The 26,568-nt window shown below is 41.4% G+C and overlaps 1 protein-coding gene and 1 pseudogene across 1 annotated transcript; one reads left to right on the top strand and one right to left on the bottom strand.

Moving 5' to 3' along the window:
• Nucleotides 1-2,934: 2,934 nt before the first annotated feature.
• Nucleotides 2,935-14,439, bottom strand: LOC127512731 (endoplasmic reticulum chaperone BiP-like). The gene is made up of 7 exons (XM_051893938.1): nucleotides 14,229-14,439; nucleotides 14,001-14,138; nucleotides 13,786-13,898; nucleotides 12,938-13,328; nucleotides 6,350-6,587; nucleotides 3,705-3,872; nucleotides 2,935-3,512 (listed from the first exon to the last, which is right to left on the bottom strand). Exons 2-7 carry the CDS (start codon nucleotides 14,082-14,084, stop codon nucleotides 2,950-2,952), a joined length of 1,557 nt encoding a protein of 518 aa, XP_051749898.1. The 5' UTR covers nucleotides 14,085-14,138; nucleotides 14,229-14,439; the 3' UTR covers nucleotides 2,935-2,949.
• An 8,398-nt stretch (nucleotides 14,440-22,837) lies between these two features.
• LOC127512904 (FAST kinase domain-containing protein 5, mitochondrial-like) lies at nucleotides 22,838-26,146 on the top strand (annotated as a pseudogene).
• Nucleotides 26,147-26,568: the final 422 nt, after the last annotated feature.

Genomic DNA, 26,568 nt, shown 5'->3' with positions numbered 1-26,568 from the left:
ATGCAGGCTTGAATTAAATTGTTATTCCTGTAAATCTACATTTTGATATTGTGAAATGGATATTATTACAGTTCAAAAACTGTGTGTATAAACAGTGATTTCTTTGTTTCAGTTGCTGTTGAAGTTTAGTGAGCAGCAGCAGGAGCTGGCACAGCTGGCATCACATCTCCAGGAGGCAGCCGGTGATGCTGAGGTGATGCTCAACACAGGTGACAAAAACGATGCACATATAAGGAATCATATAAATCTGGAGGATGTAGATCCTGTTCTAGATTGTAATAGACCACATATATTATAATTTATAGAGTCTTGTGTCTCCTGAAAGAATAAAACTGATCAAAATAAAAAAGCAACTCTTTTTTGTTTCTGTTTTCTATTATAGCACAGACAACATATACTATAATATTTATCACTTTCAGCTGTGTTTTTTGTCATTTCAAACGGTTTTCTTCAAAATGACACCGGGATTGTGCATTTATACCACTGTATATGGGTATGGGGAGACTTTAGATTTGGGTAGGTGGAAATTACATAAAAAATGAAATATTCTTCCCTTCAGGTGCATTTGAATAACTCTTGCATACAACATGACAGAGACACAATTTTTTTTCCCAGTGTTTGCTGAAATCTAGTGGAATCTGTCTTCAGGGTGCTAGAGCACAGGGCCTGAGTTAAACACTTTTAAAAAGGAATTTATAACTGATAGAGGTTCAAGGCCTATGCACGTCATCTTGGCTTGCTCCGCTCTGCACTACCAGAGAGAAGAGAGAGATTTTCTTTTACAGAAATCGCTTTTAAAGGACTACAAAAAACGGCTGGTAGGGTGGCTGGTAGACATCATGAACCCTAAAGTTCAGTAGCCCCGCCCACTGATTCGAGCGTGACAAGTAGTAGGTAAATAACAGACGTGACGCTAACGCTGGATCAAGGAAGTAAACGATATGCTTTTGAAGAGTTCAAAATGTTGCCAGGTTGTGGAAAAAAAACAGTAGCTGCATTGGATTTGCAGAGAGCCTGAAATAAAAAAAAAAACGATGCTGTGCCTTCTATAGTAGTCAACATTTGAAGTGGATCAAAACCTTTCAAAGTTGTCCTAAAACCTTCTTGTTAGGACAATGTAGTTGTTAGGACAACTTTGATGAACTTTTTTTGATCCACTTCAAATGTTGACTACTGTATATTGGATCCAACAGGAACAACGCACCACACTTTTGTGAGTAAAAAAGTTTTTACTGTGTCACTATTGCTTTGTTACAGATCATTTGATATGTACGGATTATGTGTACATGTCTAACCACAATCACCAGTGACCAGTGATTTCTGATATGTAATGATTCATGTAGGCCAACAGTCAGATATTTTAGTCTCAAATTCGTTTATTGTCAGTAAATCAAACCATTGACTAAATGGTCAACTTCACATTGTTTCTCTTAGTAGGATTTCCACTCTATACGTCATAGCATTAAGGTTGTCACATGGACGATTTTAACAATGTCTTTAATACTTTTCTGGACCTCAAAAAGTGCAATGATGTTGTGGTCTATGTGTGTTTCAGAAACCCTTGGATTTCATCAAATATCTTAAAGGGGGGGTATAATGCTATTTCATGCATTCTGACTTATTTACACTGTTAAAGAGTTGGATTCTCATGCTAAACATGGTTTCAAAACACTCCAAATCCTCTTAAATTTCAGGATCTTTTTTTTCGAGTATGTGCCTGTGTGACATCAGAAAGGTCAGAATTCCTTGTACGGGCACTTCTCCCAGAAGAGCGCGCGCACACGTCAACCAGAGCGAGAGAGCAAGAGCACTTCATTTTTGGGTAAACTAACCCTTTAATGCATTATAGTCCTTCATGTCTATTGCGATCGCAGAATTCTGGCCACTTGATAAAACCTACCTAGAATATCAAAATCAACCACAGGCGGTAGATCCTTTTCCTATTTAGCACCTACACTTTGGAACAGTTTTCCTAGCATTGTTCGGGAAGCAGACACACTCTGTCAGTTTAAATCTAGAGTAAAAACACATCTCTTTAACCTGGCATACACATCACACATTTTTTATTTTCAAATCAGTTAAATGATTGTTAGGCTGCATAAATTAGGTCAGTCGGAACCGAGAACACTTCCTATAACACCCGATGTACTCGTTACATCATAAGAAGAATGGCATCTACACTAATATTACTCTCACTGTTTATCCCGAGGTTACCGTAGTCATGATCGTGATAAATCCAATCTTCACTGAACTGGCCCCCCACAGGGTTTTTTCTCCATTCTGTCACCTGATTGAGTTTGGGTTCCTTGCCACTGTCGCCCCTGTCTTGCTTAGTCGGGGACACTTAATATTAAACATTATTACTGATCTGCCTGCATTGACACCATTGTATGTGTGTAACTGAATTGAGCTGGATGATGACGTCACTGTTTTCTCCAGCACTGCTGTATAGATAAATTAACTAAATTAATATGAATAAATACTGAACTTACTTAAGCTGGACAATGACACTATTTTCATCTAGTGCTGCTGTACATCCAAAATGATGTTCCTGTTATCACTGTAAAGCTACTTTGAAACAATCTGCACTGTAAACTTGACTCACACACGTACTCACATGGTAATTTTGTATCAAATGTTTGTTTAATTGTTTAATTTAATAAATTACTTTTTGGATGTCAAATAAAAATTTACTCAGAACCCCTGAACTCCCTCCCTCCCAGAACTGCCTGAGAATAGCAGCATCAAGCCTCAAACCAGGCTGACTAAATCTCCAGAAGAGAAAATAAGAAAACAAATGCAACTCTTTAAAGCACCTCACAAGTTTTTCCCGAAGAGATTCGTGGCTTCACGGTCACCCAGTTCATACAAAAATGTTCAATATGTACACCAGTGCCACTTCTAGAGAGGCGAGGGCATCGACGCAACTGAACAGAGTAACTGGGCGATCTACAACTCGTCCTTTTCGCCCTGCTCGTCGCCCTCTTCTGGTGGTGGGCCGCCCGCACTGCCGTACAGCTTGCTCACGATGGGCTGCGCGACCTCCTCCAGCTCCTTCTTCTTGGCCTGGAAGTCTTCGAGTTCTGCTTCCTGATGAGACTCCAACCACTCAATCTTCTCCTCGACTGCCTTCTCGATGGCCTCTTTATCTTCAGACGACAGCTTGCCGCCGAGCTTCTCCTTGTCGCCGATCTGGTTCTTCAGAGAGTAGGCGTAGTTCTCCAGCTCATTGTGGGCGTCGATGCACTCCTTCAGATTCTTGTCAGATTTCGACTTTTCTGCGTCGTTCACCATGCGCTTGATATCTTGGGGTGTCAGGCGGTTCTGGTCGTTGGTGATGATGATCTTGTTCTTGTTTCCCGTGCCTTTGTCCTCAGCTGTGACTCGGAGGATGCTGTTCTCGTCGATCTGAAAAGTGACCTCGATCCGAGGGACGCCGCTGGGTGCAAGAGGGATGCCAGTCAGGTCAAAGGTTCCCAGAAGGAGGTTATTCTTGGTCAGGGGACGCTCACCTGAAAACGGGCAGAAAGAGAGTGAAAACCAGACTTAATTCTATTGAAGATTAAAGACGGCTTACGAAACGGCCTAAAGTTTAGCAAAACGTATATATGTTCGTGATTTTCCACAATGTCAGCTACCACTGCTATTTTCAAGTGTAATTCAATAAGATACAGTCGGTTTTGACGCTGAAATCATTGGCTTACCTTCATAAACTTTGATGGTCACGGTCGGCTGGTTGTCAGAAGCGGTGGAGAAGATCTGGGATTTCTTGGTGGGCACGACGGTGTTCCTGGGAATAAGCTTGGTCATCACTCCTCCAACGGTCTCAATGCCCAGGGTCAAAGGGCACACGTCCAGAAGCACCAGGTCACCTGATCAACAGGTCATTAATCAGTGATTAATCATCTCACAAAAAAAGGGGTTGACTAAAGCAAAATCATGGTCAAGATTATTTTGGTCAATATTGAGATCATGATTATTTAACACAATTAATCGTTAACTTTGGAAACATCATGATTTTTTTACCCCACAGATCAAAACAGACACGTGACCGGGTCGATTCCGTTCAGGCTGCTGCACGTGAGGATAGGAGGACAGTCACAAACTTAAGAAATCAGCTGGAAGAACTCACCGAAAAAATGGCGAACATTGAAGACAGGAGCAGGAGAAATAACGTACGACTGGGTGGTTTGCTGGAGGGGGCGGAAGGCTCTGATGCAGCTGGCTTCCTCAGAGCTAATCTTTCCAAGTGGATCCCTTCACTAAAAGGTCGTAATATCAAGATATACCGGGCCCATCGAAGGAAAAACTCTGATCGGCCTCGTACTCTCATCTTCCGTGTACAAAGATGGCATGACAGGTCAGCGATCCTGAAGGGTGCTCGGCAGGCGTATCCGGTGAAATACACGCAGGACAATGTCACGCTACTATTTTTTCCCGACTTTAGTCCAGCCACTACTACCAAGAGAAAGAGCCTTAATCCAGTCTTGAAGAAGATGACAGCACTCAGTCTCCAGCCCTTCCTCATCTAATCAGCGGCAATTAAACTATGGCACAAAGGTGAGCAGATGATGTTCGACTCTCCTCAAAAAGCAGAGGATTTTGTCACTTCGTTGTCACTGAAGACGTATTCTGAAGCGCTACAAAGCAGTGGGAAGGCAACCATCTCCATCCCTTCAGCTCAATGAGGGAAAATTAACAATGAGGTTTGTGGTGATCTTAATTGACCTGAAGAGAACAATAACAAGGTGGCCATGGACACCTGTTAATTTCTTTTTGGAATCTTGACCTTGTCCTGTACGCTTGTCCGCTGACTGGTAAGTAACAATGATTTAATTAATTAATAAATTTTTTTCGGGCTAATGAAGAGCAGTTTCGATCGCTATTTTAAGGGTGAGCAAAAACACTCAGTTTTTGTGTGTGTCCCTTTAAATGCAAATGAGCTACTGCTCCCAAGAAGAGGGCCAAGTTTCAAGAGCTCGTGTTAGCACCTTAGCACATAGACTTAGCAGCGCCGATTACCTCACACAGACTCACCGAAAATGTCAGTAACTGTTCAGCCTTTTATGTTCAAACTGGAGTCGGACAATGATGGAGAGACTTAAGAAGAAGTGACAACATGTAGAATGCAACAGGATGTTCCTGAATGGTTAGTTGATGAATTTATGTAGCTGATGTGGGATATCTTAAAGTCATTGATTAGCATATTCTGTCATGATTATCTTGTGTGGGAACTGTTGTAAGATCCTACAGAGTCAGAGAATATATGCTGCATGAAGATAGAATAGGTGTAGTTTAGTTTAATTGCGGTTATAACTTATGTTGTCATCTTGTTTTTATGACATGCTATTGCATTTGTGTTATGTACTGTTTGTTGCGTGTTCTCGGGGGCGGGGTTTATGTAAATTTTAGGGTTAGTGATGTCACTAACCCGGGAAGAAGCTCGTTGTAGTCCTTAAACAGAGAATTGTTTAAAAGAAAATATCTCCCTTTGCTTTGAACTTTGAGTGTCGTAACTTTGCAGATGTTGTTTGCAAAGTTGCAGATGATCAAACAGCAACATTACACTCTAACTAAAGTTAAAAAAGTCAAATCATAATCAAGGACCCCTTTCATTATTTAAAGTAAATAATGTAAAAATAAGCAAAAATAAAATAAGGGGGCATTTACGCGACACCGTTTTCAGTTTAAAAAAAAGTAAATCTTTTTATGCGTTTTGGCCGTTCATTTACACCACAACAGCGTTTTGGGGGCTTGAAAACGCAAACATTTGAAAACGGGATTCAAAGTGCAAGTTTTTGAAAACAATACCATTATCATCTCTGTGTAAACTACAAAAATGCAAATTTGTGAAAATGGTGATGTCATGCACATGCGTGTTGCGTGTTCAGTCTATATAGGTGCGTAGTGTTTCTTTACAAAGTGACATCGCCATCTACTGGCCAGGCAGCAGAATAAAGCGTTTTTAGTCGTTTACACAGATCCGTGTGAACAGGGATTGTTTTGACAATGTTGTCTGTATGCAGAAAACACAGAGTTTTCTGTTTTTAGTACATCGTTGTCATGTAAACGTACCTAAATCAAAATAATTGAGATCAACGTATGTTGCACTAATGTTGTAGTGCACTTCTCTACACCCTACGGGAGGATGAAAGTCACTGCTGTATAGTAAGAAGTGGTGCGATGGATTTATAACACAAAAACTAAAACAAGAGCATCATTGTGAAATGGAATACAGCACATTAATCATTTTAACTCAAATATTTTGTTGTCATAATCGTTGGAAGCTTAAGTGGTAATTGATTAATTGTCCTTCATTCAGAGCTTCTGGAAGTGGAGACAAACTCACCGGTGTCCTCTTCTCCGGACAGAACTCCGGCCTGAATGGCGGCTCCATACGCCACGGCCTCTATGGGGTTGATTCCTCCTGAAAGCTCTTTGCCGTTGAAGAACTCTTTCACCAGCTGCTGGATCTTGGGGATTCGAGTGGAGCCGCCGACCAAGACGATCTCATCGATGTCAGACTTCTTCAGGTCAGCATCTTCCAGAACCTTCTGCACTAGTTTCATGGTGGAGTGGAACAAATCCTGCGAGGGGAAACACAAAAAAACACGAGTTATGTTATTATGTTATGTTAATAAAATATTGTATTTATTAGGGGTGTAACGGTACATGTATTCATCCCGAACCGTACTGTGCGGACATCACGGTTCAGTTCATACAGTTAGACGATGAAAACTGGCTTGAGAAAGCCAATATTTTGTTCTACAATTTAAACTTATTATTAGTGGTGACTGCCAAAGGCAAAGCATCACTATTGTTCTCTTGCATACTTATTATTATTCCACGCAAAATTTCGGCGTGCTACTCCTCCTGCAGCGTTTGTCATAGACCCATGAATGAGGTGTCCAATCATGCGGCTCATTGAGGAGAGGTGCTGTGACTTTTATAAGCGATCGGGTGTACGATGTTCGCCTGCTGGGCGAAAAAGTGAGAAAAAAAATCCCATAGAATCAGAATGTTGTAGAGACTTGCGGGTGGTCTCATTTCACTCAGCTTAGTGAGCAGCCAATAAATGATGACATTTCAACTTCATAGCCGCACCCTAGTAACCAGTCACAGCACCCTAGCAACCACCCCATTGACTTCCATTGATAAAGGTGAGATGCATATCTGTGAATGAGAATATTGTAGAGACAAGTGGGTGACCTCTTTTAACTCAGACTGGCAAGTAATCTTTACACATCACCATGGAAACTGTCTAGCCACGCCCTAGGAACCATTTAGAGCACCCTAGCAACTGATCCCATTGACTGCCATTATAAAAGACCCAGAAGGATATCTTTGCAGCACAGTGTCATAGAGACATGTGGGCGGGCTCATTTTACTCAGGCAACTAATCAGTCTCTCAGGATCATTGCGAAGCTATCGAGCCATGCCCTAGCAACCAATGTTGAGTACCTTAGCAACCAAAACCCAAAGAAGATATCTTCACATCTGAATGTCATAGAGACATGGGGTTTGGTTTATATCGTTCATACTGGCAAGCAGCCTTTGGAGTATCATTGTTGACAGCAGTCAAACCACTCCCTAGCGACCAAACAGAGTACCCTAGCAACCGTTTAACAAGATCTATATCTCTGCATCAGAACATCGTAGAGACATAGGGTTTGGCTCTTTTGACTCATGCTAGCAAACCAACATTCTACACATGCTAGCAGTGAATAGCTACATGTTAAAAGTCATTAGCTAAGTGCTAATTCAGTCTAAAAACACTATTTAAAAACTCCTATAAGAACTTATAAAATCTTATAAAACTAACCCTGCCTAGCAACCCCATAGCAACCACCCAGAACACCTTAGCAACTGCCTAGTAATGCCCTAGCAACCACCCAGTATACCTCAAAAACAGCCTAGCAATGTCTTAGCAACCACCCAGAACACCCTAGCAACCAACTAGCAGCGCCCTAGCAACCATCCAGAACACCATAGCAACTCCCTAGCAACCACTCAGAATAACCTAACACCTGCCTAGAAACCCTAGCAACCGAGTGCCAAGTTTTGCCTCGATGATGTATGCAGCCTTCAAAGGGTGCAGCCCCTGAATTGGGACACAGCCATTGTTGAAAAATCTCTCGGCTTCAGTATCCCGAACGAAGCGCATTGGTGAGCGTGCTCTTGCTCTTGCTCTGGGTGATGTGTGTGTGCACGCTTATCAGGGAGAAGTGCCTAAAGGAATTCCGCTCTCTTTTGATGTCATACAGGCACAGAAATACTCCGTCATATGTCCAACTCGGCTGCGTTCCACTCCAGTTTTAAACATGCACTTGCGAACTTCCCTAAGCACTTCCCCTCGGGGGAATCCCTGCTGCCATTTTGAAGTGCGTTCCACTTCGTCAAGTGGACGAGGGAAGTTTAAGTTTATATGGACAGACCCTCTCTCCCTCGATCCCTACTTCATATGTACACTTCAGGCAGTTCCATATGTTCCAAATGTAAATAATTATTAAATCAACTCCATAGCAGATTCCAAGTGATCAAGGGATTAGAACGTTCCAGTTCAGCCCATTGCAAGGGTTCCGCCAGTAGTGGGCACTCATGCAACGTAAGCAATAATGTACATCCGAGTCAACGAGACTGAGGGAAGTTAGCAAGGGAAGGTCATAAAAAAACGAACTGGAACGCAGCCCTCGTGATTTGAAACTTTGGCCATGTTTAGCATGAGAATGCAATTCTTTAATAGTGTAAATAAGTCAGAATGCATGAAATAGCATTTTTATATATATATATATATATATATATATATATATATATATATATATATATATACACAGGTGCTGGTCATATAATTAGAATATCATCAAAAAGTTGATTTATTTCACTAATTCCATTCAAAAAGTGAAACTTGTATATTATATTCATTCATTACGCACAGACTGATATATTTCAAATGTTTATTTCTTTTAATTTTGATGATTATAACTGACAACTAAGGAAAATCCCAAATTCAGTATCTCAGAAAATTAGAATATTGTGAAAAGGTTCAATATTGAAGACACCTGGTGCCACACTCTAATCAGCTAATTAACTCAAAACACCTGCAAAGGCCTTTAAATGGTCTCTCAGTCTAGTTCTGTAGGCTACACAATCATGGGGAAGACTGCTGACTTGACAGTTGTCCAAAAGACGACCATTGACACCTTGCACAAGGAGGGCAAGACACAAAAGGTCATTGCAAAAGAGGCTGGCTGTTCACAGAGCTCTGTGTCCAAGCACATTATTAGAGAGGCGAAGGGAAGGAAAAGATGTGGTAGAAAAAAGTGTACAAGCAATAGTGATAACCGCACCCTGGAGAGGATTGTGAAACAAAACCCATTCAAAAATGTGGGGGAGATTCACAAAGAGTGGACTGCAGCTGGAGTCAGTGCTTCAAGAACCACTACGCACAGACGTATGCAAGACATGGGTTTCAGCTGTCGCATTCCTTGTGTCAAGCCACTCTTGAACAACAGACAGCGTCAGAAGCGTCTCGCCTGGGCTAAAGACAAAAAGGACTGGACTGCTGCTGAGTGGTCCAAAGTTATGTTCTCTAAATTTTGCATTTCCTTTGGAAATCAGGGTCCCAGAGTCTGGAGGAAGAGAGGAGAGGCACACAATCCACGTTGCTTGAGGTCCAGTGTAAAGTTTCCACAGTCAGTGATGGTTTGGGGTGCCATGTCATCTGCTGGTGTTGGTCCACTGTGTTTTCTGAGGTCCAAGGTCAACGCAGCCGTATACCAGGAAGTTTTAGAGCACTTCATGCTTCCTGCAGCTGACCAACTTTATGGAGATGCAGATTTCATTTTCCAACAGGACTTGGCACCTGCACACAGTGCCAAAGCTACCAGTACCTGGTTTAAGGACCATGGTATCCCTGTTCTTAATTGGCCAGCAAACTCGCCTGACCTTAACCCCATAGAAAATCTATGGGGTATTGTGAAGAGGAAGATGCGATATGCCAGACCCAACAATGCAGAAGAGCTGAAGGCCACTATCAGAGCAACCTGGGCTCTTATAACACCTGAGCAGTGCCACAGACTGATCGACTCCATGCCACGCCGCATTGCTGCAGTAATTCAGGCAAAAGGAGCCCCAACTAAGTATTGAGTGCTGTACATGCTCATACTTTTCATGTTCATACTTTTCAGTTGGCCAAGATTTCTAAAAATCCTTTCTTTGTATTGGTCTTAAGTAATATTCTAATTTTCTGAGATACTGAATTTGGGATTTTCCTTAGTTGTCAGTTATAATCATCAAAATTAAAAGAAATAAACATTTGAAATCAACTTTTTGATGATATTCTAATTATATGACCAGCACCTGTGTGTGTGTGTATATATATATATATATATATATATATATATATATATATATATATATATATATATATATATATATACAGTGGGTACGGAAAGTATTCAGACCCCCTTAAATTTTTCACTCTTTGTTATATTGCAGCTATTTGCTAAAATCATTTAAGTTCATTTTTTTTCCTCATTAATGTACACACAGCACCCCATATAGACAGAAAAACACAGAACTGTTGACATTTTTGCAGATTTATTAAAAAAGAAAAACTGAAATATCACATGGTCCTAAGTATTCAGACCCTTTGCTCAGTATTTAGTAGAAGCACCCTTTTGATCTAATACAGCCATGAGTCTTTTTGGGAAAGATGCAACAAGTTTTTCACACCTGGATTTGGGGATCCTCTGCCATTCCTCCTTGCAGATCCTCTCCAGTTCTGTCAGGCTGGATGGTAAACGTTGGTGGACAGCCATTTTTAGGTCTCTCCAGAGATGCTCAATTGGGTTTAAGTCAGGGCTCTGGCTGGGCCATTCAAGAACAGTCACGGAGTTGTTGTGAAGCCACTCCTTTGTTATTTTAGCTGTGTGCTTAGGGTCATTGTCTTGTTGGAAGGTAAACCTTCGGCCCAGTCTGAGGTCCTGAGCACTCTGGAGAAGGTTTTCGTCCAGGATATCCCTGTACTTGGCCGCATTCATCTTTCCCTCGATTGCAACCAGTCGTCCTGTCCCTGCAGCTGAAAAACACCCCGACAGCATGATGCTGCCACCACCATGCTTCACTGTTGGGACTGTATTGGACAGGTGATGAGCAGTGCCTGGTTTTCTCCACACATACCGCTTAGAATTAAGGCCAAAAAGTTCTATCTTGGTCTCATCAGACCAGAGAATCTTATTTCTCACCATCTTAGCAAACTCCATGCGGGCTTTCATGTGTCTTGCACTGAGGAGAGGCTTCCGTCGGGCCACTCTGCCATAAAGCCCCGACTGGTGGAGGACTGCAGTGATGGTTGACTTTCTACAACTTTCTCCCATCTCCCGACTGCATCTCTGGAGCTCAGCCACAGTGATCTTTGGGTTCTTCTTTACCTCTCTCACCAAGGCTCTTCTCCCCCGATAGCTCAGTTTGGCCGGACGGCCAGCTTTAGGAAGGGTTCTGGTCATCCCAAACGTCTTCCATTTAAGGATTATGGAGGCCACTGTGCTCTTAGGAACATTAAGTGCAGCAGAAATTTTTTTGTAACCTTGGCCAGATCTGTGCCTTGCCACAATTCTGTCTCTGAGCTCTTCAGGCAGTTCCTTTGACCTCATGATTCTCATTTGCTCTGACATGCACTGTGAGCTGTAAGGTCTTATATAGACAGGTGTGTGGCTTTCCTAATCAAGTCCAATCAGTATAATCAAACACAGCTGGACTCAAATGAAGGTGTAGAACCATCTCAAGGATGATCAGAAGAAATGGACAGCACCTGAGTTAAATATATGAGTGTCACAGCAAAGGGTCTGAATACTTAGGACCATGTGATATTTCAGTTTTTCTTTTTTAATAAATCTGCAAAAATGTCAACAATTCTGTGTGTTTCTGTCAATATGGGGTGCTGTGTGTACATTAATGAGGAAAAAAAATGAACTTAAATGATTTTAGCAAATAGCTGCAATATAACAAAGAGTGAAAAATTTAAGGGGGTCTGAATACTTTCCGTACCCACTGTATATATATATATATATATATTTATTTTTTTTTTTTTCCTTTTAGTTTTTTAATATTTTTATTTTCTATTTTTATTCATTTTTATGTTAGTTTTTAGTAATCTTTATATTTTTAGTAGTCTTTATATTTCAATTTTATTTTTAATTTCTTTTAGTTCTGATATTTGTATTTACTTTTTAATTCATTTTATTTTAATTTTAGTAATTGTCATGTATCCTGCGCCTGCTGTTTCTGTCCACTCACCACCAGAGGTCACCCGTTCACCATAAAGACTTTTTCATGGCACATACAGTTACATGTTACTCCAGACTACATTTCCCATGTTTCATTGCTCTAATCACTTCCACACCTGTAGTCAATCACAAGCACTATAAAACACTGACTTACAAGCTCACTGATTTCTGTGAGATCTGTTCTCTGCCTGCTCTGAACTCTTGCTTGCCTTGGATTATCCCTCTCGTCTCGCCCTGTTTGGATACTGATTGCCCCATGCCTGGATTCTAGCCTGGATATCTGGATTACCCTCTAGCCTTGCCCATTGGATTACGTTCTCCATTTGTTGACCTTTTCCTGTCCCTGGAATGCTCTTTGTCTTGCCCATATCATACTTGTGAATTTGTTTATAAATAAAAGACTTTGCAGATGGATCCGCATGCCTCGTCTCAGTCCCTCCGTAACAGTAATTTAGTACCTAAATAAAAATGAATAAAACTAAATGGAAATATTAAAAAACTAAAAGGAAATTAACAATAAAACTGAAAGAAAATAAATAATATTAAATGAGAAAGATTAGACTTATTTCAGTTTTATTTCTATTAATGAATATGTATTTATTTATTTTTTTTACAGTTTCTATTAATGCTACAGATGTGTCTGTTCTCACCATGTTGAGCTCCTCAAACTTGGCGCGGGTCAGAGTTTCAGAGAAGTCTTCGCCCTCGAAGAAGGACTCGATCTCGATGCGGGCCTGGTGCTGGGCGGACAGAGCTCTCTTGGCCTTCTCCACCTCACGGCGCAGCTTCTGCACGGCACGGTTGTCCTTGCGCACGTCCTTCCCGGTTTTCTTCTGGTACAGCTTGATGAAGTGCTCCATGACGCGCTGGTCGAAATCTTCCCCACCAAGGTGAGTGTCTCCATTGGTGGCAAACACCTCAAGCACGCCATTGTCGATGTTCAGCAGGGACACGTCGAAGGTGCCGCCGCCCAGATCGAGCACCAGGATGTTCTTCTCACCATCCTTCTTGTCCAGACCGTAAGCAATGGCAGCGGCAGTTCTGTGAAGAGCAACGAGACGTCCATCAGGGTTACAATCACTAATGAGAACTAAAAAAAAACATTTGTTACTTGAAATTGAATAAATTTTAACTATATTTGTATTTTAATATTTAATATTAGTTTAACTTGAAGTACTAAAATAACTCAAACTAATAAATAATAACTAAATACATATTAACCAAATTATTAAACCTTTAACCAATTAAAATATACATTAAAAAACCTTAAACATATTTTATTTCGCTAGGTAACTAAAACTAAAAATTAATTAAAAATTACATACATATTTTTAAAAATAAAATAAAAAAGTGACAAAACAAAAATGACTAAACTTACAATAAAATTCAAATATATTTTTAAAAAATTCATTTTATTTCAGCTAGCTGTCAATGCAAAATTTCTGCACTAAAGAAAACGAGATGTTTTACAACAAAGCAAGCGTAACGAGGTTCTTACGGCTCATTGATGATCCTCATGACGTTCAGACCAGCGATGGTTCCAGCGTCTTTGGTGGCCTGGCGCTGGGCGTCATTGAAATAAGCGGGAACAGTGACCACAGCATGTGTGACCTTTAAAAAGAGCAGAACTGAATTAGATGGAGTTTCACTGCAACGCAACTGACATCAGCTGTTGGCCTCAATGTTTTCTGTGTGCTGAAATCAAGACTTTACCTTCTCTCCCAGGTAAGCCTCTGCAGTTTCCTTCATCTTAGTCAGAACCATGGCGGAGATTTCCTCAGGGGCAAAAGTCTTCATTTGGCCTGATCCAATATCCAGCTGGATGTGAGGCTTGTTCTTCTTCTCAATAACCTGGAAGAGACAAAGCAAGGCTTAGCATTCCCCATTGAAGACAAACGGGTGCAGAGCACTGGCACAATACAGGTTCACAGACGGGCGTACCTTAAAGGGAAAGTATTTAATGTCCTGCTGCACGGTGGAGTCGCCCCACGTGCGGCCAATCAACCGCTTGGCATCAAAGACGGTGTTCTCAGGGTTGGAGGTCAGCTGGTTCTTCGCAGCGTCTCCAATGAGACGCTCTCCTTCAGTGGTGAAGGCCACATATGATGGAGTGATGCGGTTTCCCTGGTCATTTCCCTGGTCAATTTTTTTTACTATTTTTAATGTTTTTGAACGAAGTCTCTTATGCTCATTAAGGCTGCATTTATTTCATAATAAATACAGAAAAAACAATAATATTGTGAAATATTATTACAATTTAAAATTATGGTTTTCTATTTTAATATGCTTTAAAATATAATTTATTCCTGTGATCAAATAAATCATCATATTAGAATGATTTCTGAAGGATCATGTGACACTGAAGACTGGAGTAATGATGCTGAAAATTCAGCTTTGATCACAGGAATAAATTATATTTTAAAGTATATTAAAATAGAAACCCATAATTTTAAATTGTAATAATATTTCACAATATTATTGTTTTTTCTGTATTTATTATGAAATAAATGCAGCCTTAATGAGCATAAGAGACTTCGTTCAAAAACATTAAAAATAGTAATTTTCCAAACTTTTGACTGGTAGTGTGTGTGTGTATATAATATATATATATATATATACATATATATACATATGCACATACATTTTGTTGGTTTTTAAATTAAAAATATATATAAAAAATAAATAAATAAAAATATTATATATATATATATAATAAAAAAATATATGTATACAATTTTGTATATATATTTATTAAATATATTATTTCATAATTATATATTTTGTTCTAGTTAAAAATATATATAATGAATTATCAATTTTAATGACCCTGCTTATGAAATCTAACTCATTCTCACCAGGCGTACGTCGTCCCGAGGTCTATTCCAACCACTGTCCCAACACTTTCCTTCCTTTCCTCCTTCTCATCCTCTTCAGCAAACTCGCTCTTGAACTCTTTAACACTGATGAAAAAAGAAAAACAATACAAGTACACAGTAATAATGTTTATTATAAATTATAAGAGAGAAATGACCTAAAGCTGAGCATGTATGCATGTAGGTATATACACTATATTGCCAAAAGTATTGGGACACCCCTCCAAATCATTGTGATCCAATCAGTTCCATGGCCACAGGTGTATAAAATCAAGCACCTAGCCATGCAGACTGCTTCTACAAACATTTGTGAAAGAGTGAGTCGCAGAAGCTCAGTGAATTCAAGCATGGTACCGTGATAGGTTGCCACCTGTGCAATAAGTCCATTTGTGAAATTTCCTCACTACTAAATATTCCTTACCTAGTAAATGATATTATAACAAAGAAGAAGCACACCATCACGCTGACGGCCACAAGCCAAAACAGGCAAAGGAATTGCATTTTGGTGTAGACCTTCACAGATTTCTGTAAAGAATACATTAAAAATAAATGTCAAAGGTTAGGGCAGGTACATAATGCAGTAAACATCACACACTGGTAGGAAAGTTTACTATAATCAAGCAATACAATGCAAAAACTCAAGACATCTTCTAGATTATAGTTAATCTAGAAAACTATAGATTATAGTTTAACCAAAAATGGCATGAATTGATGCATTGAATTAAAAAAAACAAACAAAAAACATCTGAAGCAGATATGATGGTCAGTCACTAAATCATATTCTTGTTCTAGTCAGAGTTAGTCTCCATTTCAACCTTGTGGTGTCGATTCACTGATCATCAAATCCTAATTTTTACAATTTACTCAAAATATTAATACTATTGTAATATACATTCAAAAGCCCTTAACAATTTAAAACTTACTTTTATCGAAATCTTTTTAAGATAAAGGCGTTTTCACAAACAAATTTATTATAGTTTTTCAGCCACAAAAAGTTCGGCCACGAAGCCTCTCAAAGCATGCGGCAGCGCCAGTTTACGCCTCGGTCCTGCCCAGGGATCAGCACAAGGAGAAAGCGACACCATGAAAGTATGCCAGGATGTTTTTCTAGACAGGGTCCACCTGTGCACCGGTGTACCCAATCCAGCTGATTTTCGCAGGCGCGTTTCGAAGGCCGAAGCTCATAACCCGGTAAGAGAATAACCCATCTGGTGACACCTCGCGCGCGCTCGGTCAACGGAATCTGCCTGTAGCCCTTTAATAAATCCAGTTTAGTTACGAACTTCACGGCACCAACCTGGTCAGCACAATCCTCCATTCTTGGTAGAGGAAAGGAGTCGGGTTTTGTGACCGAATTTAGTTTTCTATAGTCTGTGCAAAAATGGAAAGTACCATCAGATTTCTTGACCAGCAGACACGGGGAGGATCAGCTAGAAGAGGAGGGTTCGGCCTATTTATTATCCAGCAGATACTGGACCTCTTTTTCTAAAAACTCACGTTTATTCAGCGGAACAAAGCGTTGGCGGATAGGCGCGCCGTTGCCCACATCTATGTCATGCTCCAACGCCTTTGTTTGGGTCGGCACATCGGAGAACAGTTCTGGAAACTCGGATAGCAAACTGATTAGCTCTTGCCGTCGAGCTGTGTCCAAATGTTTAAGATCAGATGGCAATTTTTCTAATGTTTCTGATTTTTTTAGTCGTCCCTGTAACACGCAATCGTCAGGCGACTTTAATTCATCCGCAGACCTGACCGTTACGAGCTGCGTAGCACAGGACTGAGGGGAGCACCACAGGGGTAACTGGCACTGAGACCTGTCTGTTTCAGCGGTAGTAGGGCTTAAGGAGATTTACATGAAGTGCAACGACTTGATCACCCACACTAAACTTTCGATGTTCAGTGTAACGGTCAAACAACCTCTTCATTTTCTCCTGAGTTTTCCCCAGTCGCTTTTTAGCTAAATTCCAGGCCAATGAAAGCCGATGGCCAGAAACACGGTACATAATCTGACAATTTCTCGGGCGGATCTGAATCCATCCATTGATCGTGTAAAACTGCCAGTAACCCTCAAACTTTGCGCGCAAAAACAAGTTCGTTCGGGCTGTAACCAGTACTCTGTTGAGTGACCTCCCTGGCTGCCAACATCAGCCACGGCAGGACCCTCTTTCCAGTCTCGTTCCAATTCGACGCAGTAGGCCCTGAGTAAAGATTTTAGTGTAGAATGAAAACACTCAAGAGCCCCTTGGCTCTGCGCGTGATACGCGGTTACCAGATTGTGTTTAATTCCCAGCTGACGAAGAACTTCGGCAAATATGTTCGAAGTAAAGTTACTTCCTTGGTTGGATTGGATGATTTTAGGTAACCCAAAAATAGAAACAAACTGAGTGAGGGCTTTCATGACAGATTTCGTGTTAATGGAGCGCAATAGGTAAGCAGCCGGATAGCGAGTGACCTGGTCAGTAAATACCCACTTTTTAGCTCTCGAGCGAGGAAGCGGGCCAACGCAGTCAATTATGAGATGCTCGAATGGTTGGCATACTGCTGGAATAGGACGCACAGGGGCTGGTTTTAACGATTGGTTTGGTTTGCCGGTGAGCTGGCATGTATGGCAGGTTTTAATAAAACTGGCAACATCCTTCTTAATGCGAGGCTAGTAGAAGTAACGGAGAATTCTGTCATACGTTTTATTTATACCAGCGTGACCTGCGAGCCAGTCGTGGGCCATCACTTTGTTGTTCTCTTCTCGAGTGAGATAGGCGTTCACCTCTGAATTTTTCTGCGCGGGACTTGTGGATGAGTTCCCAATTGGGAATTGTTCTCCCGCGGTAGAAATCGCGTTCCCGGGGGGAGAAATGGCACCGCGATGCGACCGCAAAGGGCACTTTCACTTTCACGATCAAAGGGTCCCTCCGTGCACACCACTGGTCCCACCTGATAGGGCCATTAGGGGAGGGTCTCTGTCATGATCATTCATGCCCTCCTCGAATACAACCTTCTGACATAAACCATGTCTTTGTAACATATCCACTGGAGGCAAGTTGATTTGAACCCAAATGCATTTTTATTGACGTGAACAGAACATAAACTACACATAAACTTAAAGATCTAAACTTGAACATGGCATGGCATGGCTTGGAAATAAATGTAAACATTAACTTGAACATAAGACTCACCAACAGCAGTACAATGATCAAAACTAGACAAGAGAACAATGAAACATGAGGGCTATTTATATAGAGAGACTAATGACAAAACAAGGAACACCTGTGAACAATCAAGACAATGACCCGATCACAAAAACCAATGACAACATGACACATTCACAAGGGGAGCACATGGCAAGATCACATGAGGAGTAACGGAATTACATGACAACAGAAACCATGACAGTGAGCATGAACACACACAAAACCCAAAACTAGGCATGGCAAAAATTCTAGGCTACAACATACATTTTTCAAAAGTCTTGTGAACAAATATTCAGTATAGGGTTTAATGGGCCTTATTTCAGTGACTTATTTTTTTTTTCCCCCCAAACCACACATAAATGTCATTTTCTCAAAAATACAAACTTTTACATACATGCTGCTCATATATTATTGTAGCAGAGTTTGTGCTGAATACAGTGTAATCAGACTTTAGCCATGAAAATGTTATAAGTAACAGAAATAAGCACAAATGTCAGGAAATGTCAAAACACCTCCAGGGCCCAGAAAACACCTCAGGCCCCAGAGGGTTAATTCCTCTTGTTTATGGTTACTGTTTAATGAATGAACATTATAAGCAGCAAAGCTGCCATTTCTCAAGACTATCCAGTCAAAATGGGTTAATGTTATCTTTAAAGCAATTTTATAGGATAATACAAACATAACTCTTACCTGATAACACAGTATTAAACACTGTTCTCAAGGGCGTGGGCTGAACGCAGTGAATGTGCTGTCTATCTCTCTTGCGTGTCTTTCTCTCTTCTGTGTTTCTTGTGTTTACTTTTTGTCTCTACTGTAACTCATGGTGCTGCGCTCGCCTGTAGATAAACCAGTGTTACAAGATACAGAACAGTTATCAGAAACATCATCATTTACAGAAAATACACTCTCGTCATCATTTTTTTCCCACAGTCAGTCAAAGGGAGAAAATTTACACACAAAATAAGGTTTCTGTGTACCACCTTTAACTGACCAGATACAGGGTGTTTAACCTTGTAAATGTGGGTTTTAGGATCACAATCAACCACAGTATATACCACATTTTCCCACTTGTCTGAAAGTTTGTGCTTGCCACGTTCACTTTTATTGGCTAATAGGACCCTGTTGCCCACTTCAATTTTCACACCTATATTTTGCGATTGTACATGTGGGCTTGATGAGGCTGTTCTTTTGAAGTGTTAGACTCCGCAACCCTCAAATCCTTACTTAGGGACTCTACATACTGGGGAAGACAGTCGGTCAAATCATTCCACAGTGCGCTTTTGAAAACAACATCAATTGGCAGTCTCGGGGTGCGACCGAACATTAGATAGAAGGGAGCATCCGAGGCCAATCTTGCTTTGGTCGTGGTTCAAGGGCTCTGATCATGTTTCCCAATGTTCGATTAAATCTTTCTGTAATTCCATTGCCCATAGGATGATATGGTGTCGTTTGTGACTTCTTAACACAGTCTACAGGAGTGAGTTTTCTGGACGCAGGAACCCCTTTGCGCCCAACACCTCTAGCTTTCCTAACTCCGCTAGTCAGAGCAAAAAGCGGTCGTGCGAGGGACGAACAATTCTCAATGAAGCGTTGGTACCACATAACGAGGCCAAGAAAAGACTGGATTTTCTTAACCGATGGGGTGACACCATCTGGGCACATCAGATCCGCAGAAGTAATTTTAGTAATTGCTTCAACTTTTCCGGGGTCCGTAGACACACCTCCCTCTGTAATTAAGTGACCGAGGAATTTCGCAGAGCGTCTTAAGAAGTGGCATTTCTTCTGTGATAATTTCAAATTGTGCTTTTTCAACATACCGAAAACCATTTCTAGCCTCTGCAATGCAACTTCGTTAGGTGCGAAGACCATTAAATCATCCAAGTAGCACAACAGTGACAAAAAATTCTGTTCACCAAAGATAGTCGTCATCCGCATGAAGCTCGCGGGTGAGTTATAGAGGCCATGTGGAAGCCTATTGTATTCGTGCAACCCCACTGGTGTTGTGAACGCTGTATACTTTCTGTCGTCCTCATGTGATGGGATATTATAAAATCCTGAGGCCAAATCCCTGGTGCTAAAGAACGAATTGCCACCTAGGGCCGCTAGACAGTCTTCTGATGGGGCAGGGGGTGCGCATCCTTCACTGTCCGTGCATTAAACCAGCGGAAATCCGTGCGAAGATTGCCATCTTTTTTCCAGCACAGAACCAAAGGTGACGCAAATTCACTGACCGATTTGCGGATTATTCCTCTCTCCTCTATCTCATTCAAAGCAACACGTAATTTAATCACCGGGAGAAGATGTTTGTGTTGCCCTTTCATTTTCATTTCATTTTATTTATTTTATGTAGTTCTTGCATCCTTATGTGGATAAACATTGTTTGTTAAATGTCCCGAGAACATACTGAATTGTTTTGTATTTTTGAAATTAAATTTTAAAAAATGACGAATAAAATAAATAAATAAATAAATAAATATACTGCACTGTTTACTCTTCAAAGCTTTTTGAAACCAAATCTGTTACACCACAACAACATCAAATGTTCAAGAAAGCATTAAGAAATTGTGACTCTCGGTATGTTTAGCATTGCAGTTCATACTAGGTATGCATCTAATTTGCATTTTTTCATATAGCCTATATTTTGTAAAATATGTTTAAAAACGTTTGAGTTTATCAACAAAGTTACATGAGATGCAGACAAATCTGAAAATGTAAGGGAATGTGTGAGTTAACCCTTGTGTGTAGTGTGTATTTTTATTGGAATTTTAAAATTTCAACCTCATTTCCTAGTTTTCTAAATCTGTATGACACTAGTTACACAAAAAAGTTACATTTAGGGCCTTAAGGACAAAATTGTCCTCAATGAAACTTATAAAACTACAATTTTTTTTTTTAATCAAGGGTCATTTAACTATAGCATGATGCAGTGTTTGTTAATTTCATTCTGTTGTCAAGGAGGAGCTTAACAAAGACTGTTTTACTATTCTTTACCAGATTGCATCATTTTCTCAGGTTTGGCATATAAAGCAAATAATAGCTTTTTCCTGTTTTCTGCTTCTGTTGAATCATAGAACTAATTAAAATAATTGTAATAAAAATTGTGTGCGTATGTGCATGTAATATTTGAGAGAAATAAATTATACTGTACTGCAAATAACTAATCCCACCGCCGTTTACCAGTGGAGCTTTGCTGTCATCTCATGTACTGCGCCCAAATGAAATCTTACTTAAGCTTTTTTATTTTTTTTTGATATATCAATCTTAAATTTAGAACACGATTTGTTCTGTCAGGACCACTATCGTTGATATGATTGATAATAGCATGAAGTTTGTATTGGCGGTATGGTTCTGTTCTGGGCAAGAACTCCCTGCGCATCCATGCAGCCTAGCATGGATAAGAGCAGGGTGAGCAGCGATAACCCCCCTTTAGGGTAAACAGAACAGAACCAACATATGCAGATATCATTAATGTCAATAATTTAACATGTACACATATTTCAAGAATCCTGACTGACGAGAGGAGGAGCTGGGGATGGAGGAGGGTAATTAGCTCCTGAGAAATGCGATAGCTGCTGATAATACTGAGGAGCTTATATATGGATGCTGTGATAGGCGTTGTATTCCTATAAGTAGACGTGAGTCACCTGGGAGTCAGCTGATGCGAGCTTGACTGACGTGACCTGCCAGAGCTGACACTAATGCTTGGTTTTAGATTTATGGCTTTGATTTTTTTTAACAGTTTTTGAGTTCAACATGTTTTATAACATACATGTTTATATGAAAAATTGTTCCTAAACAATTTTCAAAAACTGTTCAATTCTTATTTACTGCTTATTTCTGTACATAAATTATTCTCATTTCTGCTGCCAATTACCCCTCGAAGAGTGTTTGCTGAGAAGACCTATTTTAGACACAAAGGCAAGAGGTTTCCAGTGGGGCAGTATTAATGTTTACCTGCCAAAACTGACCTCTGCAGCTCCACTGTACAGAAAAACTTTTATGAACAGGCCCTCACATCGGAACGAAGACGCTTCAGCAAGCAACCTGATCCAGCGTTTTCCCCTGCGACCATCCAGAGAATACTAAAAGACCAAATTTATGAGCATCCAAATTTCCTGCGACGTTGTTGCAAATGTCACGCCACTAATGTGGCTCATGCAGGGCACCCCTCCACTTACCAGCGAGTGCACTCACTGAGACCAGACGCTCACACTGCGAGAACGAGTGCAGCGCTGGCAACTCGGCAACTGCTTGGCTCTCTTAGGACGGTGGTTGCCTTTATAAACCACCAAGGAGGTCTCAGGTCTTGCCCTCTAAACAGATTGGCGAGCCGTCTTCTCCTATGAACACAGACGAGCCTCCACTCAGTGAGGGCTCCTTGAATGAGGGAGCAGACATGTTGACACTGTACTACAAGTCTTCTGGTGGCACCACACTGGCAGTACCAGCTATGGTTCCCAAAATTAGTCCAGCTACTGTCAGCAGCTCCATGGCCCATACCGCTGAGGAGAGACCTCCTCTCCCAAGCAGGAGGGACAATCTGGCACCCCCAACTAGAGTTGTGGGACCTGCATGTTTGGCCCCTCTACGGGAGCAGTCAGGCCTTTTCCTGTGATGTCATGAGAATCTCAGAGGCAAGGGCCCCTTCCACAAGGTGCCTTTACTCCCAGAAATGATCCATTTCTCAAGCTGGTGCCTAGCTCGGAAAATAGACCCCACTGAATGCGATAGTTCTGACGTTCCTGCAGGAGATGCTGGACAGCGGGCATGCCCCCTCCACACTTATGTGGCAGCCATTGCGTCAAATCAATCGATCGGGAAGCACGACTTAGTCGTTAAGTTCCTCGGGGGGGCTAGGAGGCTGAATCCTCTACACCCATGCTCGGTCCTGGATTGGGAACTTTCCACAGTCCTTAGGGCACTTCCGGGCCCTCCCTTTAAGCCAATCGAGTCAACTGACCTCTGGTCCCTTTTGCTTAAGACTGCCCTCTTGCTGACTTTAGAGTCAGTCAAACAAGTTGGAGATTTGCAGGCTCTGGATCCTTCCTGCATTGAGTTCAGTCCTTATGAGAGTAAAGTGGTCCTTAGTCCAAGGAAAGGCTTTGTTCCAAAAGTGCTTTCCACCCCGTTTAGAACGCAGGTGATAGCGCTGCCAGCTCTTCCGCTCACAGAGAACGAGCAGGTACCTCACCCACTCTGTCCCGTCAAGGTCCTTAGAGTGTATATTGAGCTCTCTGGTCAATATCGGCAATTAGAGCAGCTGTTTGTCTGCTTTAGAGGCCGCACTAAATGGCTTCCAGTTTCGAAGCAGAGACTTTCCAGATGGATTGTGGATGTGATAGCACTGGCTTACAAGTCTGTGGACTTGTTGTGCCCCTTAGGAATGCGGGCCCACTCTACCAGAGGTATGGCATCCTCTTGGGCATGGTCCAGCAGAGTCTCTATTGCGGACATCTCTGTGGCGGCCGGCTGGTACTCGCCGTCCACCTTCAACAGATTTTATAATCTGGACATCCCTGTTCTCCAAGCACAGTATTGAAAGGGAATGTTTACGGTTACTCACATAACCCTGGTTCCCTGAGATAACGGGAACGAGCATTGCGTTGCCTGCCATGCTACTGGACTTTATAGGCAGCCAACCCCGCCCATGTTGGCATGCTAAAATGCCATTTGTCTGTGCACTTGCACAGACGTAAACCAATCAGGCGTCAGGATTCAGAGAAAACAGGAGTTTTGCCCATATGCTCGTTCCCGTTATCTCGAAACCAGGGTTGCATGAGTAACCTTAAACGTTACTAATATTTCATTGGTTCTTTCTTGTTTTTGCATATGTTCATAATTGCTTTGTATGACAGTCTGGACAAAAATTATGTCCACTCAATTTGGCATGTTTCATTGTGTTATTATCACAAATAAAACAATTGATTGGATGGTTGTGGTTAGCTCTTGGTGGATCTCATGTGAGTGACAGGTTGAAAACAGAAATGTCTTTTATGATCTTTTCCAGTGTCTGCTGTTGATATCTGCAACGGTGCTGTCACATCATGTGACAAAGCGTCATCTTTATGCCATCTTTATGCCATCCATCTTTAGAGCCCAACATTTGTCATCAAACTTGAAAAATTGGTGTGCGAAAGTAGAAGAAACTGAAAGCACAGTGGTGTACAAGCCCTCGGCCTACTACCAGACACCAACGGCACGTTCCTCTACCGGTCACGCCGGCGCAGTTATTAGATGCGCTGAGGTCCTTTGTGAACTTGGGCTTGCCTCAATCCCATAGCACACTTAGATTGTACAAAATGAAGCTCTGCCGTAGAGCAAGTGAAATGGAGATAGAAGGAGATATCCAGATACCCTCATTCAACCCGTTGAGTCGTTACTCGTGCGTCATTTGAACTAGTTGAAGCCTGAAGAACTGGGCGCCGTTTGCTTAGGCTTCTTCAAATTGAGAATCGCCCTGTCCGATAGAGCGACATGCCTGCTTGTGGACAAGATGCTTACTGTAGTCAAGGATATGAGTGATTTCGGGATCGCCAATGTGATGAAGTATATGCAGCTTAGCTATCTAGACCATCTTCCGTGTTTGGAGGCCATGGGATTGGAGGTGCCTCGATGAGCCCCCAGGATGGAGGTTCAAGGCCTTATGCACATCATCATGGCCGAACAACTACCCAATGTGGTCAGTCGGTGCAGGAGTAAAGATGCTGCAAAGATGCTTTGGGTCTTTGGAATGTTATGTGTTCTTCCCAACCAGTGTCCCAAACTTTATCCCTGTCTCACTGCGATCTTACGAGAACTTCAATATGAGTTTCAGCGATTCCCTGAACATCTGCTGACAGGTCTGCTCGGTCTTGCTTTTGCTGGTCTATTCCCCCAAGACTTGCTCAGTCTGGCTTTAAGCGCAGACTTCATCAGAGGGGCTTGTAATTGCCAGGAGCTCAAGATAAAGAAAGAGTTGTTCACCTTAGATGGAACTGTTGGCCTGGAGTTGCCTGAGTCGACGGCAATAAGGGAAGAAGTGACCAAACAACTCTGGAATTTTGCTCAATCGGATATCTGTCAGAAGGCTGTGGTGATTGAGGCTGAAGATGTGTTGTGGAAACTTCTAGGTGGAAAGATGTTTGTATGTAAACACATGATACTTCCGCATTTGCACTCTATTGACCTAGAAATGCATTTAGACCAAAACGACCAACCTGTTCCTGTGTCCTCCGGATCATGTCGCCAAAATCTCGCCTCTCAGAACTTGGAACAAACACTCTCTGGAGTATCCATAACTGATGACCTAATAGCTGAACTAACTAAATCCCAGAAGATTCCAACGTCCAACAGGTTCGTCCAAAAGCCAGCAACTCCGGAGGCAACTCGCTCTGGCCGGATACAGAGTCTTAAAGTTGCCGCACTGGGAATGGTTTCCCTTGCTGCGACGCTCCCATGCCGAGAAACTCGCCTATCTGCACTGCAAGATATTCAGCTGTATGGACTCCAAAAAAACAGACTGATTGAATTCTCTGCATGTAACAACCAGGTCTTACTCCACCTATGCCTGACGTTTCTGCTTCATACTAAACCACAGCACCGAAGTGTTTTTTGTGGTGTTCTGATTAATTGATTTTGTAAATTACTGTATTGTTGGGCATCTGCAAGTCAATAAATGACAAGCTGTGCTCTGCTTTATCTAGTTCTGCTTTGTATATGATTGCTTTGTTCTGCTTTTTTTATCATTGGTTAGATTTAATGACACAATTCAGACTCAACTGAAAATTAATTGACTGAACCCTGTTTATGTTCAAGCTAAAGACTCTTAAGATCTAAGCCAGATTAAGCACCCTAACTTTAATTTGTAATGAAAGTCTTAAAGTGCCCCTATAATGCCTTTTTAAAGGTTCCTAATATTGTTTTGGGAGTCTCCTACAACAGCTTTACATGCATGCAAGGTCAAAAAACACTTTCATTTTCTCATTGTATACAATGTATGGACAGAAAAGATAGCATCAATTTTTACCGTATCAATTCGAGCCTGACGATGAAGTAGCCAATCAACCAGAAACTGATCCGCAATCCTGACTGGAGTACGACATTTGTCTATGGTAAGTGTCATCTTAGTTTGTGTTATTTATAAGACGTGATAGCAGCGTCACTGTTATACTTTATGTAGGTGCACCAGTGGGAACTGTATCAGAATGCCAAGCGAAGCTGAAAACCTCTAACATAAGATAA

This window comes from Ctenopharyngodon idella, chromosome 5 (genome assembly GCF_019924925.1).
Source record: "Ctenopharyngodon idella isolate HZGC_01 chromosome 5, HZGC01, whole genome shotgun sequence".
NCBI lineage: Eukaryota > Metazoa > Chordata > Actinopteri > Cypriniformes > Xenocyprididae > Ctenopharyngodon > Ctenopharyngodon idella.
This window is presented reverse-complemented; position numbering and strand designations above follow the sequence as displayed.